The sequence below is a fragment of the Salmo salar genome, chromosome ssa16 (genome assembly GCF_905237065.1).
Source record: "Salmo salar chromosome ssa16, Ssal_v3.1, whole genome shotgun sequence".
Classification (NCBI taxonomy): domain Eukaryota; kingdom Metazoa; phylum Chordata; class Actinopteri; order Salmoniformes; family Salmonidae; genus Salmo; species Salmo salar.
The window spans coordinates 72,123,261-72,140,842 of NC_059457.1; the positions used below are offsets into that span (position 1 = coordinate 72,123,261).

Here is a 17,582-nt window from a genome sequence, read left to right on the forward strand (position 1 = left end):
AAATGTTGTTTGTTAAAAAAAACGATTTGTTTGGGCGCCATTTAAGTTACGCCATTTGATCAAAAACCAGCATGATGTATAACGTGTCGGTGTCATTATATTGTCATACTTATTATCTCAAGCCTACAGAAGGCTACAGAAAAGGCCACATTACTGTTTCTACCATATGCTATATCCAGGGGTGAAATAAACATGTATTTCTTCCCGGTACGGGACCAAGCGTGTTCACCAGCATGTTTTATGGTCCTAATCATAGAATTACATATACAATCCCTATTAATTCAATAGCATCTCTGTGGGCCTAGTTATACAGATTTTTTATAATGTATTACCTTTTATTGTTGCATAAACACAACCAGTCAAGAAGTTTTCATCTGATTATCAAACAATCACTTCCAAGGGCTCCTTCATAGGCTACCTGCGCACAGCCATCAACTTGCAATATATTTCCAGCTTCAGAACAGTGGTGAATGGAAAGAGACTTCTGTTACACAAAACACCAAAAGGTGTAATGACAAATTTGGCAATCGTTATTAGGGCATACTTTATGAGTCCACTGCCGCGTTTTGGTGTCGGCCACTCATCTCTGCCTTGGCAAAATGTCACAGTTCGTAAAACCACATCCCATTTGAGTGTAGGCTACAACACCCGTTTTCAAGTCCATTAGCTCATTTTCATGTCTCTGCCATGCGGTAACCGGTAATGATAAAAAGTGATGTAATGGCCTAAAGTTTTCTTGACATGTTGCTTTAATTATTGTGAATGGCTCATGTTTTACCCTAGCTATATCTGCTACATGCTTTATGTCAGATTTTTTGTTGTTGACGGAATGTTGATGGAGCGACGCAGCGATTCATCTCTCTAACAGCATCCTGGAGAGGAGCGCTGCTGCGCTGGGAATGTACAAGCGAAATATTTTGCTCACCTGCCTTTGACAAAGTGGCCACTGCTTATCACAGGGCGGCATCAGCGCTCACCTATACTGAACAAAAATATAAACGCAACATACAACAATTTCCAAGATGTTACTGCGTTACAGTTCATATAAGGAATTCAGTCAATTGAAATCAATGCATCTATGGATTTCACATGACTGGGAATACAGCAATGCATCTGTTGGTCACAGATAACTTTAAAAAAACAAATGGACCTCACAATGGGCCTCAGGATCTCGTCACAGTATCTCTGTGCATTCAAATTGCCATCGATGAAATGCAATTGTGTTCGTTGTCTGTAGTTTATGCCTGCACATACCATAACCCCACTGCAACCATACGGGAGGCACTCAGTTCACAATGTTGACATCAGCAAACCGCTCACCCACATGACGCCATTCACGTGGTCTGCAGTTGTGATGCCGGTTGGAGTACTGCTAAATTTTCTAAAATGTTTTTGGATGCAACTTATGGTAGAGAAATTAACATTAAATTATCTGGCAACAGCTCTGGTGGACATTCCTGCAGTCAGCATGCCAATTGAAGGCTCTCTCAAAACTTGAGACATTTGTGGCATTGTGTTGTGTGACAAAACTGCACATTTTAGAGTTGCCTTTTATCCCCAGCAGAAGGTGCACCTGTGTAATGATCATGCTGTTTAATCAGCTTCTTGATATGCCACACCTGTCAGGTGGATGGATTATCTTGGCAAAATTGAAATGCTCACTAACAGGGATGTAAACAAAATTGTGCACAAAATTCAAGAGAAATAAGCTTTTTGTGCATATGGAACATTTCTGGGATCTTTTATTTCAATTCATGAAACCAATACTTTACAAGTTGCGTTTTTATTTTTGTTGTGTAAAAAGCCCATATGCCACTGTTTTGGGGCAAAATTATGTGAGGTTTTTTGTGTTGTTGGAGATGTGTCTTGGTCAGTTCAGCTCAGAAAATTCTTCCCTCATCAATCTGCAGGTTGCACGAGTGTCTGGCCCTGAGGGTGGAGGATCTTGAGTAGTAGATAGATCTGTGCCAGCACAGAGGGATATGTCAATGAGTGACATGCTTCAGTAAGATTGGCTTCTTAGCAATGCTTATCATTGATCAACTTATCAACTGTACCTCACAGAAAATAGATGTTGTGGTGGCAGCTGCAGAGAAGTACTTGGGTGTATGAGATTTGACTTCAGAAGAGTTACAGGGTGTGTTGAGTAGTGTCTGGTCTTCCCAGGCCGTTGGCATGGTGCAGGAGCCGATGGGGTTAAAGTAGTGGAATGGGGCAGTGGGTTGGAATGGTTTACCCCACCCACATTTTGTATCACAAAGTAGAATGGATTTATACTATAGTCCAGTTGGTGGCGATAATGCAACATATTGGAAGCCAACCGCCATTAAACCCCACCGAAGAAAAATAAGAAACTGCTTAACGATTTCGACACATGCCTCGGAGCTCGATATCAAACGCAACATCACTAATCAAATGTAGCGAAAAGCTTAAATTGCTAGCAACAAAATAAGACAAACCTGTTGTGTATAGAATAGCACAAAATACTTCGTTGTTTTTACCCGCAACGCTTCTGGTGGGATACAAAACATACAGAGAAAATGGCGGAACTTCAGGAGGAGGCAGGACTGCCCGAAACCATTCGGGAGAACCGAGATGAAGAGGAGCCGGCTAATTCAAAGGTATCATAATGGCTCTGAGACTCCGATTTTCACTTTGAAAGAACCGAGTTGCCGGATCAGACTATTTTTTCGGGATGTTTAGTCCGGCAATAGCTAGAAGGAATCCAACTTTTGTAAAATGAACGTCAGATTTGACTTTTCATAGTAGGTTAGGATAATTAACGTAACAGGTTAGTTAGGGTTTGCTAAAATTCCGAAAATTATACTTTTGATGTTCATTTGACTAGTCCCTTTAATTCCGGAAAATTACAGATCCGAAGCTTCTGCGCATGTTGTATCACTTTCTACACAGGTGTATATTTTCTATGCACAGATGACAGGCTACTCAGGCGAATGTGCTCGTTTAATAAAGTTAGATCAAAGCTGAACGTCTGCAAGATTACATAATGATCACAGTATTCTACAGAACCGAATACAATAGGATAGAACAAAGTTACTGGTCTTACATTAACATTACACTATGCTATTATTTGGTTCTGTTATGTAGAATTCCAGATTTTTTTTTATAATGTGATCTTGCAGACATTGAGCTTTGATCTAACTTTTATTAAATGAGTAGCCTGTTCTCTATGGGTGAAGGAGAATAATACACATGCGCAGACGAGCGGATTTAGTGATTTGGAGGCCCCAGTCAGAGGCCAGTCTAAAGAAATGCGTATTGTATTCCCCTAGAGTCTAAGGTCCCAGGGCTGGATTTCTACTAAGCTAACATGTGGAATTGTTTTACGATGGTCATACCAAGGATCATTTAGCTATTTGATTTAGAATTTTAGGACCCTAGTAGGTATAAAAAAAAAGTATTTGACGAAACATTGATTTTGGCCTTACTGCTACTAGACCATAGAAATGCATTGAATAACAGATTCATACATGTAAAAACAGATAGTAAAAAATGTCATCGAAAGGAAGTATGTTTCGGTGTCTGTCCTATATCTGAGAGATACAAGAAAACTCAGGATTTAAAAAAAAAAATCCATTGGAATTGCCTGTATACCTTTTTACATGGAAATGCCCTATTCAATTTTTGGCCCGGTTCCGGGTTACCTTCAGACGAGTCCTGTGACAACGTTCGGACGCTACAGAAGCTTTTGTGAAAATACCGATTTTTCAGGATGTCTCTTGGTCTGACAAACTCCTCTGTAGCTCGGGCACCTTCCACCGCAGATACGGAAGGCTGACATGGGCAGATTTGGTGGATTGAGATGCAGCCCATGTTAAAAAAAAGGTATCTCTAGCTTATGTCCAGCTCATGAAGCCCCTTGATGAAATGAAGCCTGGGGAAATTGCCTCTTCTGCCTGATGGTAAGTCTGCCAGTGTGCGCAGAATGTGATCTGCGCAGAAGCTTCTGGAAGCTCCGGATCTTTTCCTTTCCAGACTAAAGATCCCGAAAAAGTCGGATCCGCAGCCACAGCCTTAAAAGTATGCCAAACAAAAGCCATTGAGTGCAAAGTTAAACAAACCATACAACTCCATGCACATCACAAGGATTACGTTTAACAATTTCCACAGAAAATTTGACAAAAACACATTTACTCAAAGACAGTGCAGATGTAAAGTGGGACTTTTTCCGAAACAAGATCAAAAGATTTCTGCAGAAAGAATTGGTTGTTGGCTATGATATTACACCTCGAGTTTAATTTATTTTATTTTGGTTATTGAATTACAGTAAGTGAAGTGGATTAACACCTGGTAACATAATGATGGTAACAGAATGACATCATGGGTCCCAGATCTGTCCAATACAGAAATCCATAGTTATGAATGTCATTCTCTTCATGATGATGTATCCTGAATAGACACAAAGGTAGAAAAATGTAATATCTTCCTTTGCATGTTTGGGTATTATGCCTATTCTACAGACTGGCTATTATTCTAATGAGGTCCCCAAACAAGACCACATTTGGTTTGTCTCGACCCAACTGTGGTTTGTGACTACTATGAATTCCCATTGCAGCCAGTTTAGTTGCAGTCATTCTGTTATAATTTTGGGGTCATTCTGTGCCTTAATTTAAAACAAATATAGACTCTTAGCTTTCATTTGACACCAAATTCAATGTATAGACTTAATTTATTTTAGATATTTATTTTATATGCTATCTATTCTAATTTGGACTTTAATCATAATGAAACGTAGGATATATTATCGATTACAAAATGATGTTGTTTTGGAGAACAGAGACTATAGGCCTACTAGTAATTATGCTATTTTAAATGTATTTCCAGGCAGAGAAGATGGACACCCTAGAAGACCTGCAAGATGACAACCTGATCGAGCGGGAACACTTCCACAGTTCTAATAATGAGCAGCAAGATGGACATTTGGCAGTTAGGAGGAATGTAATATTAGACCGAACTAAATTCAACCAAAGACAACAGGAAGCAGGAGAGACAGCTGATGATTTTATCACTGCACTTTATTGTTTGTCAGAACATTGTGGTTATGGAGCTCTACTCAGTGAGAAAATAAGAAACAGGCTTGTCATGGGCTTATGTGACAGAAGACTGTCCGAGCAATTACAAATGGACCCAGAAATAACACTGGATGAAGCTGTCACACGCATTCGTCAAAAGCAACAGGACCTGCCGGAGAATACCTTCAAAGCTACCAGTAATGTGGCAAATGTAGAGAGTGCGCTTTCACATAGCAAACAGCAATGCCCAGCCAATACCCAGTGCCAAACAGAAAATAATCAAAACTCAGAAAGACCACAACAACCCCAAACAACGCAGGAGAATGAAGAGGAGCCCCTAGATACTGATGACTTCATTGAGGGTTTCAGACCTGGAGGAGAGAAGCCTCACTACTGCGCCTACTGCGGTCAGAACTTTCAAAAAGTAAGGGATCTTATAAGACACCATCGAACACATACAGGAGTGAAAGAAATGTTCTGCCCTGATTGTGGGAAAGGTTTTACCCGCTCTGATAATCTGAAAAGGCACCAGAGGACACATAAGAAAGGGGGTGATTGTCTTTACTGTGATAAAAGCTTTTCTGAACCGGGAGAACTAAAAATACACATGGAAGTACATAGTCAAGAAAGGCCATACCTTTGCCCCGACTGTGGGAAGCAATTCAAACAGTTATGGGTGTTGAAAAATCACCAGCTAAAACATACAGAGAAGATCTCACCACAAGAAAGGCATCACTACTGCTCCGACTGTGGGAAGAGCTTTACACGAAGGCATAGTCTTAGAAGACATCAGCAAGAAACACATACAGATGAAAAGCCGTACCACTGCTCTAATTGCGACAAAAGTTTTGCGGGACGTGAGAGACTTAAAAAACATCAACTAACACACAAGGAAAAGAAACATAAACATTACCGCTGTTCAAGGTGTGATAAAAGATTTCCTGACATGGCAAAACTAAGATCACACCTTCCAGTACATTCTGTAGACCTGGCACTCCACTGCTCGGACTGTGGAAAGTGTTTCTTAAACAAGACAAAGTTTGAAAGACACCTAAGAATACACACTGCAAGTGGAAAAAAGCCATTCCTCTGCACTGACTGCGGGGATGGTTTTACAACTTTACGACGGTTGGAAGAGCATCAGCGAACACACACCGGAGAGAAACCGTACCACTGCACTGAATGCGGGAAGCGTTTTGCACGTGAATGGACATTAAAGAGTCACAAGCAAGTGCACAAGTTAAAACACTCTGGAGAAAGAGCAGCCTATCCTTGCTCTGAATGTGGAAAGTCCTTCTCCCGTTCACGTGATGTGATGACTCATGTGAGAAGGGTGCATAATAAAGAGAGACCTTTCCAGTGCTTCTGCTGTGAAAAACGTTTCTTCCAAAAGAACTTCCTTACAGTACACATGAGAATTCACACTGGAGAGAAACCGTACCAGTGCTCAGACTGTGGACAAAGCTTCTCCCAAATTGGCGACCGAAAACGCCACCAGAAGAGGCAACACTCTAAAGAGGAGACTTGACCTCTATACAACAGTGTGGAAGGCCCCCTAATTTGGGAAAAAGTCGATGACTCCGTCCTCCTCCGTGACCTGGAAACCGATGAGTGGTCGCCATATGTAGGAGATTGCCTCCTTTGTCAAAGGAACATCAGGGAAGAATCTCAATTGCATACTCCTCGCATGCCCTCGCCTCCTTCTCAAAACCCATTGGAGGAGAAGGTCATAGGGGAGGGACCTCTGGTTTTCTCAGCCAATGGGTTTTTTGAAGGATTCGATGAGAGGGTACGTAAGGAGTACGCAATTGACATTCTCCCCCCGTGTATCCTACAGGCTCCCAAACACAACTAATCTTCTATTTATAAAATGTCTGGAACAACCAGCTAAACTTGTTTTTACCACTTTACACATATTTTGGGATTCCTCCTCTGTAAGCATCATTTGCTTGATGACGCGCAAGTGGAGTAGAAGAGTAATTTCATACATGCTATGGTTTGTTTTCACGTTTCCTCTCACTGATTACTTTTGACCTTTTTCAAAAGGAGGCGAGGAGAGTTTGCGAAACCAATTGAGAATCTCCCACAGAGACGCTCAATATGAAAGCACTACAACAGTAAAACAATCATATGCTATTACAATATTGGCAGTCTTTATTGTAGTTTTTTTTTGTCAAATTTGTCAAACAATTATTTGAATATTTTGTATCAAAAGTAAACTATTTTTATAAATGTATATTTTTATTTTATCACCCTCGTAGTTTTCACCCGGCAAATTTGTATTTGTTAATCCTCCCCTGCACAAAGCATCCCATAGGCCTTGCGGGTAGGAGCGTTGGGCCAGTAACCCAGAAGGTTGCTGATCAAATCCCCGAGCTGACAAGGTAAAAATCTGTCGTTCTGCCCCTGAGCAAAGCAGTTAACCCACTGTTCCCAGGGGCGACAAAGACATGGATGTCGATTTAAAGCAGCCCTCCGCACTGCTCTGATTCAGAGGGGTTGGGTTAAATGCGGAAGACACGTTTCAGTTGAATGCATTCAGTTGTACAACTGACTAGGTATTCCCCTTTCCCTATGGCCTGACTCCTGTGTGCACTTGCATGTGGGTTTTGACATGATTGGCTTGTCTGAATTGTGCCCTGCAGACATCACACCAGAGAGAACAGTCTATGACTAGGGTGGCTGGAGTCTTGGGCAATTTCTAGGGCTTCCTCTGACACCACCTGGTATAAAAAAAAAAATGTAAAAATGTAGAGGTCCTGGATGGCAGGAGTTTGGCCCCAGAGATGTACTGGGCTGTACGCACTACCCTCTAGAGCACCTTGCCGTCGTAGGCCGAGCAGTTGCCATACCAGGAGGTGATGCAACACGTCAGGATGCTCTCGTTGGTGCATTCCCGCTACCTACTGTGCTGGAGTGTGGGCCAGAGACACTGCTAGCAGCCGCAATGGCAATGGGCACGGCTTGTAGTAAGTTACTCATAGTGGGTGCGGCATGTAATAACCACAGTCTGCAGATATACATTATTGAGGCGTTTGGGTAGCCAGGCAATCCATATCAAAGATGATCTATTATATTGACAAGAAAACTGAGTTGACTGTTCTAACAATGATTGAAGGCAGGTGAGATCAGGTGGGACCATTCCAATGAGACGGGGGTCACCATTGAGACCAGGGTCTCATTCTCAAGGGAGCCCTGTGAACATGAACACACAATTCAGTACAACATAAAGCAAAATAACAACATCAATGCAACAAGATTAATCAAAACAAACACAATGATCACATCTCCCTCAAGATTGATCTAAACTGTCCAATGGTGACCAGCGAGTCCAGTTTCATGGTGGCCTGAAGGCTATTCCGCCCTATGGGACTCCCAATCACGGCCGGTTGTGATACAGCCTGGAATCAAACCAGGGTCTGTAATGACTCCTCTTGCACTGAGATGCAGTGCCTTAGACCGCGGCGCCATTCGGGAGCCCTCTGCTGCATAAATAATGTAATAGGCCAGGGAGATATGTATACTGTAGCTAAGAAAGTACTACTAAGTGTATGTTTTGTTGTAAGCTGTTAGTAGCCCATGTGCCTCAGCCTAATAATTTGGTCTGTTTTCACACCTACTGTTCTGATTTGGTGATGCACATGTAGCCTATAACCTGTTTTTGAGAAATGTAATCATTGAATATTGTAAGAGCTTTCATTGTCTGTTTATATAACCCCTTTATTTATCCTACGGTTTTGACTTGGTGTACAGGGCGAACACTAAGAACGGCCCATGTTCTGAATTCTGTTGCTGTACATTTCAAAACAAATAGTTACCTTGACAACGTCTGTCTTAGCTCGCTCATTAATGTCTTAATTGAAATTATGGATTGCCTCTTATCCGCTTGTCTTCCCCTTATGACATAGTTTCTACATCTCAATTGTCAGTAGAAACCACATTTGTTTAAGCAAGTCAGCCATATCACCTATGTTTTTTTTTTAAAGGCAGTAAATGAGGCTGAATGAACTGTTTCCCTGCTAGACAAGGCTCCGCTGATAGCCAGGTGTAGCAGTGATATAGTGCAATTCATGTATTGTTTAGTGTTGTGTAGTGGCTTAGCTGGCATACATCCCACATTTGTTTTATTTTTTTGGCCCCACCAAGATTTACATGCTAAAATTGCCACTGCCCAAATCAATAAAGTCACACTGCGGTTTTCCTGCTGTTCAATTGTTTTTTCAACCCAAATAAATGCCTGTATTATTCAATCATAACTCAATGTATAATACTGTATCAGTCCATTGTTTTTATTTTTACATTTGAGTATTTCTAGACAAACAATTTAAACCACCATTGACATCCTTGTATCCACAGCCTTGTCCATGTGTGAGTGGGTACATGTTCCAACCCCAGCCCTGTGTTTATCAGACAGGGGCAGGCTATAGAAAGTGAAACATATGTAGCTACAATCCTTAATTAAAACAATAACAAGGGGCTCACTCTGCTGTTATTTTACTTATACTGTGGTGTTATAGTTAAGCAATTACATGTCGTTTTTTCAGAGGATGCGTAACAATCAACGGAAGACCCTGAGCAGAAAAAGTCAACCAGACGACATACAGGAGTGCAGAGATGCACAGCCATCTACAGATGGCCAAAAAGGAACATCTTGTACACCATTGAAACAAGCAAAACTACAACCAGGAGGACCACACACCTCACAAAGCCGGCTTAATCACCTGGTATTTGACTTCATAGAGGATGTGCAACCCTTTTCACTAGTAGAGGTGCCTTCATTCCGCAAGCTAGTAGAAGGAATCAGTGGGGGAGAAAGGTCATGTGTAGAAAGACCTTTGATTCAATGAATTGAAAGGAATTTGAGTCCATGAAAGAAGCTCTCTGAACCAAACTCCAGAGTGTAAAGTCAGTCTGCACCACAGCAGACATCTGGTCTGCCCATAACAGAAGCTTTTTCGGTATGACATGCCACTGGATCGAGGAGGACACCTTGGAGAGGAAGGCAGCTGCTTTGGCTTGTGCGAAACTAAGAGGACGTCATACCTACAAAATAATAATTTTGTTAATAAAGCCGCATAAACATGGTCTCTTTTTTTGCTTTCTCAAGGCAGCTCCAAAATGCAGGTGTTTCAGCCTAGCTCAGTGCTTTCTGTGGTGGTGGGGCAGCCAGTGGAAAATATGGAGCGTAGGGGTTGGTAATGTTCTCTAGTTGCACCGTGATTGGCTCAGCATTCTGTCACTCTTGGGGAAAATACGTCACCACCAAATCTACGGGAAAAGCTTGAAAATTCAAGCTCATTGGGTGCTGCCATAGACTTACATTAGAAGTGCCCATCCAAGAAGGCTCAAGGTCAATGGTCAAATCATGTTATATCTAGCGTAGCTTTGATTGGACTCATCATGTCATCATCATGCATCAAGTTGGCAATCTATTGGCAAATCCTTTTCAATCCTTGTCATATAAAGAGAAATTATAGATAAAATGTATCATCGGCTAATAGACATTACATAAGTTGGAAATCGCAAATTCAACAATGAGTGCTAAGGCACCACTGCAGCCCCGGGTTCAATCCCAGGCTGTGTCACAGCCGGCTGTGACCGGGAGACGGCGTACAATTGGCCCAGTGTCGTCCGGGTTAGGTGAGGGTTTGGCCGGCCGGGATGTCCTTGTCTCATTGTGCTCTAGTGACTGCTTGTGGCGAGCTGGGCGCCTGCAAGCTATCTTTTGGTCAGTTCGACAGTGTTTCCTCTGACACATTGGTGTGGCTGGCTTCCGGGTTAAGCGAGCAGTGTGTCAAGAACCAGTGCGGCTTGGCTCTCGACCTTCGCCGAGTCTGTAGGGGAGTTGCAGCGATGAGACAAGATCTTAACTACCAATTGCCTATCACGAAAAAGGGGGGAACGCCATGGCCCAGAAAAGTTTGAATACATTGGCAAGGCTGTCAATCCAGCATGACTTCTGCCGCGTTCAAAACAACTGGAATCTCGGAACTGGGAAATCTCAGACTTCAAAAAGTTAAAGACAACTGGGAACCCGGATGAAATTGGCTCCGACAGGGAAAATACGTAAAATAGTTTTGAACAGTCATCCAACTCGGAATTCCAAGTCGGGATTTGGGCCTCTTTCTAGTGCCCACAAGAAGGACCCCCGTCCCACCTTTCTGTTCAAGTGAGCACAGCACAACAAGGTGAGTCCAAAAATGTCTTGAATGCTGCTGCATAAATTATGTATTATGCCAGGGAGATATGGATACTGTAGCCAAGAAAGTAGTACTAGGTGTATGTGATGTACTAAGGTGTTAGTAGCCCATGTACTAAGGTGTTAGTAGCCCATCATAACTTAGCCTACTGTTCTGACTTGATGGTGAACATGTAGCCTGTTTTAGAGATATGTAATAATTGAATATTTAAGATATTTATTTGTTTGTTTATATGTCCCCTTTATTTATCCTATGGTTTTGATTTGGTGTACAGGGAGAATTTGTTCTGAATTCTAGCGGTGTACATTTTCAAAATACTGAACAAATAGTTATATTGACTACGTCCTTCCTAGCTTGCTCATACATTTCTTAATCGAAATTACGGATTGCCTCTTATCCGCTCGTCGTTCCCTTATGCCATACTTTCTACATCTCAATTGTCAGTAGAAACCACATTTGTTTAAGAACAAATTCTATCAGCAATGTTTTTTTAAAAGTCAGCAAATGAGGCTGAATGAACTGTTTCGCTGCCAGACAAGCCTCCGCTGATAGACAGGTGTAATGGTGGTAATGATTCACTCCATGGTGCTGAAAAGAAAGCTCTGCTGTTGGGACAGATTCATGTAGGCCCTAACAGTTTGTGGGCACCGTTTGTCACCGTTATAATGCAATTAATGTATTGCTTAGTGTTGTGTAGTGGCTTTGGTGGCACTGAAAAAAAAAGATTTTTGTGGGGTTTGCCCCACCAACATTTACAAGCTAAAATCAACACGGTCTCTCATTGACTTCTCTAAACCCAACAAACCCCGGCCTTGTCAGCTTCGTTTTCTTCGCAAGCTTTCCCGGAAGTCTCGCGATGTTTCGCCTCTGGTTTTAGAAAATCAATACTCTGTATTCAGGCGTAAAGTGAAACGTATGCAAGCAGTTTACGACACTTTGTTCTCAGTCGGTAGTTAAGCTTCCTGCGTTTTCTTGTTCTTTTTTTATCCGTAACACGTTCTGATGTGAGAGAGGAATACCCGACAGTGGATAGACGTGCAGCAGTACAACAACGGTCTTGTGAGATTTTTTTTCTCCCACTTTGAATCAAATCTACCAAAACGCTTAAATTTGCTACCTGCAAAAGCAGACACAAATATTGTGTATAGAATAGAACAGCAGACTTGGTTGGTTTGCAGCCTCTGGTTTTACCCGCAACCCTTCTTTTGGGATACAAAACACACCATAGAAAATGGCGGAACTTGAGGACGCAGGACTGCCCCAACCAATGCAGGAGACCCGAGATGAAGAGGAGCCGGGCAATTCAAAGGTAACAATGACGCTGAGACTCCGATTTTTCACTTCAAAAGTATACCAAACAAAAACCATCGATTGCAAAGTTAAACAAACCATACAACTATTTGCACAATAAGTACTTTTTAACAATTTCCACTGAAGATTTTACAAAAACACATTTACTCGAACAGTACAGATAACGTTTGTTAACAGAATGACCTATAATCTCCATCAGTTTGTGACCACGTTTTCCAAAAACTCTGCTCCGAATTAGGATTCAAAGATGTCGCTAGAAAGAATACGGTGTCAGATATGATATGAAGACTCAAGTTTAAATTTAATATATATATATATATAGATTTATCTTATTGAACTACGGTAGGTGAAGTGGATTAACACCCAGTAACATAATGATGTTAACAGAATGACATCATGGGTCCCTGATCTGTACTATACAGAAATCCATAATTATGAATGTCATTCTCTTCATGGTGATGCATCCTGAGTACACAAAAGCTAGAAAAATGTAATATCTTCCTTTGCATGTTTTAGGTGTTCTACACACAGGCTATTATTCTGAGTTCTGTCCCCAAACAAGACCAAGTTTGGTTGGTCTGGACCAGACCAAATCTGTACCTATCATAAACATCTATGTTTCACAAGTTTGGACATTAAAGTTCAGCACGGTAGTGTAGAGTACAATATAGTTCAGGAGAGTACACAGTAAATTATACTGAACCTTAGTGTACTAAACTCTACTGTACAGTACTCTATTGTACCGGACTATACTCTGCCCTACTTTTATTTTACTGTACTGTCCAAACTTGTGAAACAGACATCTGATTAGTTCAGATTTGGACTGACCAAATTTCAACTACATTTCAACGTCCAGGGTCGGTTGGTGCTCAGTGGGTGGGGATGCTGATTACAGTAAATGGAAAGAGAGGGGGCTAATGTGTAGGTGTCAGAAAGTGCAGGGGTAGTTAACATTAATTGGAGAGAGAGACAGGGAGAGGGAGGGGTTGTCCAGATGTCACAATCTGGCTTTGACCACCACCTGACAGAAAGAGAAAGTAGGTCTACCTTTACTTCTGTGAACTTAGCAAATATTTTAAAGATATGTGGTTTTTTGGTGACAGACTTACTTGCATTTACAGAAGGAAAATAATTTCTGCAAATCTACATTTAAATGTTGATATTAGTTGGCAGGTGTCTTTACACATGATTGTGTTTTTATCTATTTCTAATACATTTTATGACTTTCTGCTAGATGTTTCTAAGACCCCGTGTCCATCTGTTTGACCAGTGTTAGGTTCTGAACAAACAGAGTAGAAGCTAAAATGGACGACTAGAAAAAGCTCAAACCAAGTTTATTCAACCCACTGGGTGCTTTAGCTGCAGACACAACATACAAGTCACACAAGCATATATTTATACCTTCCGACTAGGCAAGTCATCTCCTTGCATGTCTAAGATAAACAATCCTTCTCTGTTAGGCAGAAACAAAGTAGATTCCTCTTACTGGTATTGTCATTGCTTGCCTATGATCCTTATGGGTGTGGAAGTGTGTGTATGTGAGATAGGACTGTAATCAAATGGTGTTCGGGGTGGGCCCCTATGGCCCCCCCTCCAAGCAGTGTCTTCTCTCTTCAACTGGTGACCTTATCTTGAGTTGAGTTCCACATCCCCCATGGTCCTAGTTCCAAAGCAACTGGCCTTCCTTCTCAGGAACTGAAACTAGACTGTTTGTCTTTGCCTCCTTGCTCAGGAATATTCATATTCAGCAACAAGTTTGAACAGAATATGAACTTTCTGAATATGAACTTTCTGCACTTCTCCTTTTCACACTAACTTTCCATACACAGCGTTCCTATTCACACTTCATTGACTCCCAACATATTCATTTCTTATACATGTAAAGTAATAACTTCTAGTATGGTAACATATATTTCAAGTTCGAATCCAACACTCTCCTTTTTGAATAGTATCTCCATACTGTTTAACATTTTATATAAACGTTAACATTACTTATAAATGAACATAAAATAAAACATTATTATTCCCACATTTCTTTTATATATTCACACCTCTGAGATTTATGGCCTCTGGTTATATAATCTGATTCCATGGCATAAGGCCCTGGCCTCAAAATTCTAATCCCACTCTTATCTGCCACTACCCCTCCTATTGTACAGCTGATAATGACATTTCAGCTGGAGCTTTTGATTTCTCTTCTTCCTTTGGGTTCCTAAGAGAGTGATGGCAAAAGACCTGAAAAGAAAACACACAATGAGCTGCATTAGTAATGCTTTAAGCTATGCATAATCATATATGGCAAAAACCGAAGTTGGATTACATGACGTTTCCCACTCTCCCATAGCCTGGGCCTATACCTTCGGGATACTGTTCTGCTTGTACTCAGACATTCCCCTCAGGCTGCAGGTTTACAGGAGGTGTTCCCATGCCTGTCTATTTGGAATGGTGGAAAGATAAGTGGTGTTGGGAGAGTGTCTAACTGTACAAAACTCTGAGTGACATGTTTCTTAATCACACCCTGCAGGAGATGCGTTGCTACTAACACAGATAACTTCCCTTCTGGTGAGGTGGCTTCCTGTATACAGGGATCTGTGGCTAGTCTTTCAAGAATTTGCCTTCCTCGATGAACCCCTCACTAAAAGTTGATAATAGCGTCTGAAATGACATTATCTCTGCTACTACAGTGGTTGCTCCACTAAAAGTTTTGTGATTATGCTGCGGTACTTAGATGTAATTTGTGGTTTAGTACGGTACCCTGCATCACCACTTCATTGCTCCAGACCAGCGCAAGGGGGAGTTAGAGCACTGATTATGCTATTGGGTCCTACTGTGTCTAACTGACAATGAATGGGTGACATAAACCTAAATAGAAACGGATAATTGTGCACGACTAAAACTGTTGCTACACTAAGGTTTTATTTTGTTAGGATTATTTTGCTCTTACTGTAATACTGTAGGGCACTCCCGACCGGTCACGTTGTACAGTGCCTGAGTGGCGCAACGGTCTAAGACACTGCATAGCAGTGCAAGATGTGTTGCTACAGATGTTGGTTCAATACCTGTGCCGGCCTCAACTGGGAGACCCATGAGATGACTGAAGGTTTTTGGTTTTTCTCCCTCTAAAAAAGATAATTAAATCATTCTAAATAACAAACTGGCTTTATTTACTAATTTGTAAATAATGTCTCGCCCCATGTTCAAGAATATCCTTTTTCTAACTCATTTTACGTTATTTGAAAACAAAATCATCTCCAAAATATTATTTTTTACATTTACATGGGGCCTGATCAGAGCCTGAAGGTACGGCGGTGCCGTTCCCCTCACAGCTCCGTAGGCAAGCACCATGGTCTTGTAGCGGATGCGAGCTTCGACTGGAAGCCAGTGGAGAGAGCGGAGGACCGGGGTGACGTGAGAGAACTTGGGAAGGTTGAACACCAGACGGGCTGCGGCGTTCTGGATGAGTTGAAGGGGTTTAATGGCACAGGCAGGGAGCCCAGCCAACAACGAGTTGCAGTAATCCAGACGGGAGATGACAAGTGCCTGGATTAGGACCTGCGTCGCTTCCTGTGTGAGGCAGGGTCGTACTCTGCGAATGTTGTAGAGCATGAACCTACAGGATCGGGTCCCGCCTTGATGTTAGTGGAGAACGATAGGGTGTTGTCCAGGGTCACGCCGACGCTCTTAGCACTCTGGGAGGAGGACACAAGGGAGTTGTCAACCGTGATGGCGAGATCATGGAACGGGCAGTCCTTCCCCGGGAGGAAGAGCAGCTCCGTCTTGCCGAGGTTCAGCTTGAGGTGGTGATCCGTCATCCACACTGATATGTCTGCCAGACATGCAGAGATGCGATTCGCCACCTGGTTGTCAGAAGGGGGAAAGGAGAAGATTAATTGTGTGTCATCTGCATAGCAATGATATGAGAGACCATGTGAGGATATGACAGAGCCAAGTGACTTGGTGTATAGCGAGAATAGGAGTGGGCCTAGAACAGAGCCCTGGGGGACACCAGTGGTGAGAGCACGTGGTGCGGAGACAGATTCTCGCCACGCCACCTGGTAGGAGCGACCTGTCAGGTAGGACGCAATCCAAGTGTGGGCCGCGCCGGAGATGCCCAGCTCGGAGAGGGTGGAGAGGAGGATCTGATGGTTCACGGTATCAAAGGCAGCAGATAGGTCTAGAAGGATGAGAGCAGAGGAGAGAGAGTTAGCTTTAGCAGTGCGGAGAGCCTCCGTGACACAGAGAAGAGCAGTCTCAGTTGAATGCCCAGTCTTGAAACCTGACTGATTAGGATCAAGAAGGTCATTCTGAGAGAGATAGCAAGAGAGCTGGCCAAGGACGGCACGTTCAAGAGTTTTGGAGAGAAAGGAAAGAAGGGATACTGGTCTGTAGTTGTTGACATCGGAGGGATCGAGTGTAGGTTTTTTTCAGAAGGGGTGCAACTCTCGCTCTCTTGAAGACGGAAGGGACGTAGCCAGCGGTCAAGGATGAGTTGATGAGCGAGGTGAGGTAGGGGAGAAGGTCTCCGGAAATGGTCTGGAGAAGAGAGGAGGGGATAGGGTCAAGTGGGCAGGTTGTTGGGCGGCCGGCCGTCACAAGACGCGAGATTTCATCTGGAGAGAGAGGGGAGAAAGAGGTCAAAGCACAGGGTAGGGCAGTGTGAGCAGGACCAGCGGTGTCGTTTGACTTAGCAAACGAGGATCGGATGTCGTCAACCTTCTTTTCAAAATGGTTGACGAAGTCATCCGCAGAGAGGGAGGAGGGGGGAGGGGGAGGAGGATTCAGGAGGGAGGAGAAGGTAGCAAAGAGCTTCCTAGGGTTAGAGGCAGATGCTTGGAGTTTAGAGTGGTAGAAAGTGGCTTTAGCAGCAGAGACAGAAGAGGAAAATGTAGAGAGGAGGGAGTGAAAGGATGCCAGGTCCGCAGGGAGGCGAGTTTTCCTCCATTTCCGCTCGGCTGCCCGGAGCCCTGTTTTAAACAAAGCAATTTATTAATTTAGAATATTTTAAAAGCCTCTTGGATATTCTCACAGATATTATTAA

General features: G+C 42.6%; 2 protein-coding genes across 2 annotated transcripts in view; both read left to right on the forward strand.

Annotated features, from left to right (window-relative positions):
• The first annotated feature begins 2,300 nt into the window (after positions 1-2,300).
• Positions 2,301-9,510, forward strand: LOC106574518 (zinc finger protein 2). The gene is made up of 2 exons (XM_014150443.2): positions 2,301-2,621; positions 4,846-9,510. Exons 1-2 carry the CDS (start codon positions 2,541-2,543, stop codon positions 6,559-6,561), a joined length of 1,797 nt encoding a protein of 598 aa, XP_014005918.1. The 5' UTR covers positions 2,301-2,540; the 3' UTR covers positions 6,562-9,510.
• Positions 9,511-12,116: 2,606 nt separating this feature from the next.
• The window catches only part of LOC106574517 (zinc finger protein 2 homolog), a 29,730-nt gene continuing 24,264 nt past the window's right edge, over positions 12,117-17,582 (forward strand). Inside the window, exon 1 of the mRNA XM_014150442.2 lies at positions 12,117-12,542. Coding sequence (XP_014005917.2) covers positions 12,465-12,542 — 78 coding nt within the window. The 5' untranslated portion in view covers positions 12,117-12,464. The remainder of the gene's footprint in view (positions 12,543-17,582) is intronic.

What these genes read in the sequence shown, in the direction of transcription:
- LOC106574518 (XM_014150443.2), top strand. Translation starts at nt 2,541, where the DNA reads ATGGCGGAACTTCAGGAGGAGGCAGGACTGCCCGAAACCATTCGGGAG. An exon ending in AGGAGCCGGCTAATTCAAAG is followed by an intron (nt 2,622 to 4,845) that starts GTATCATAATGG and finishes ATGTATTTCCAG; the next exon opens with GCAGAGAAGATGGACACCCT.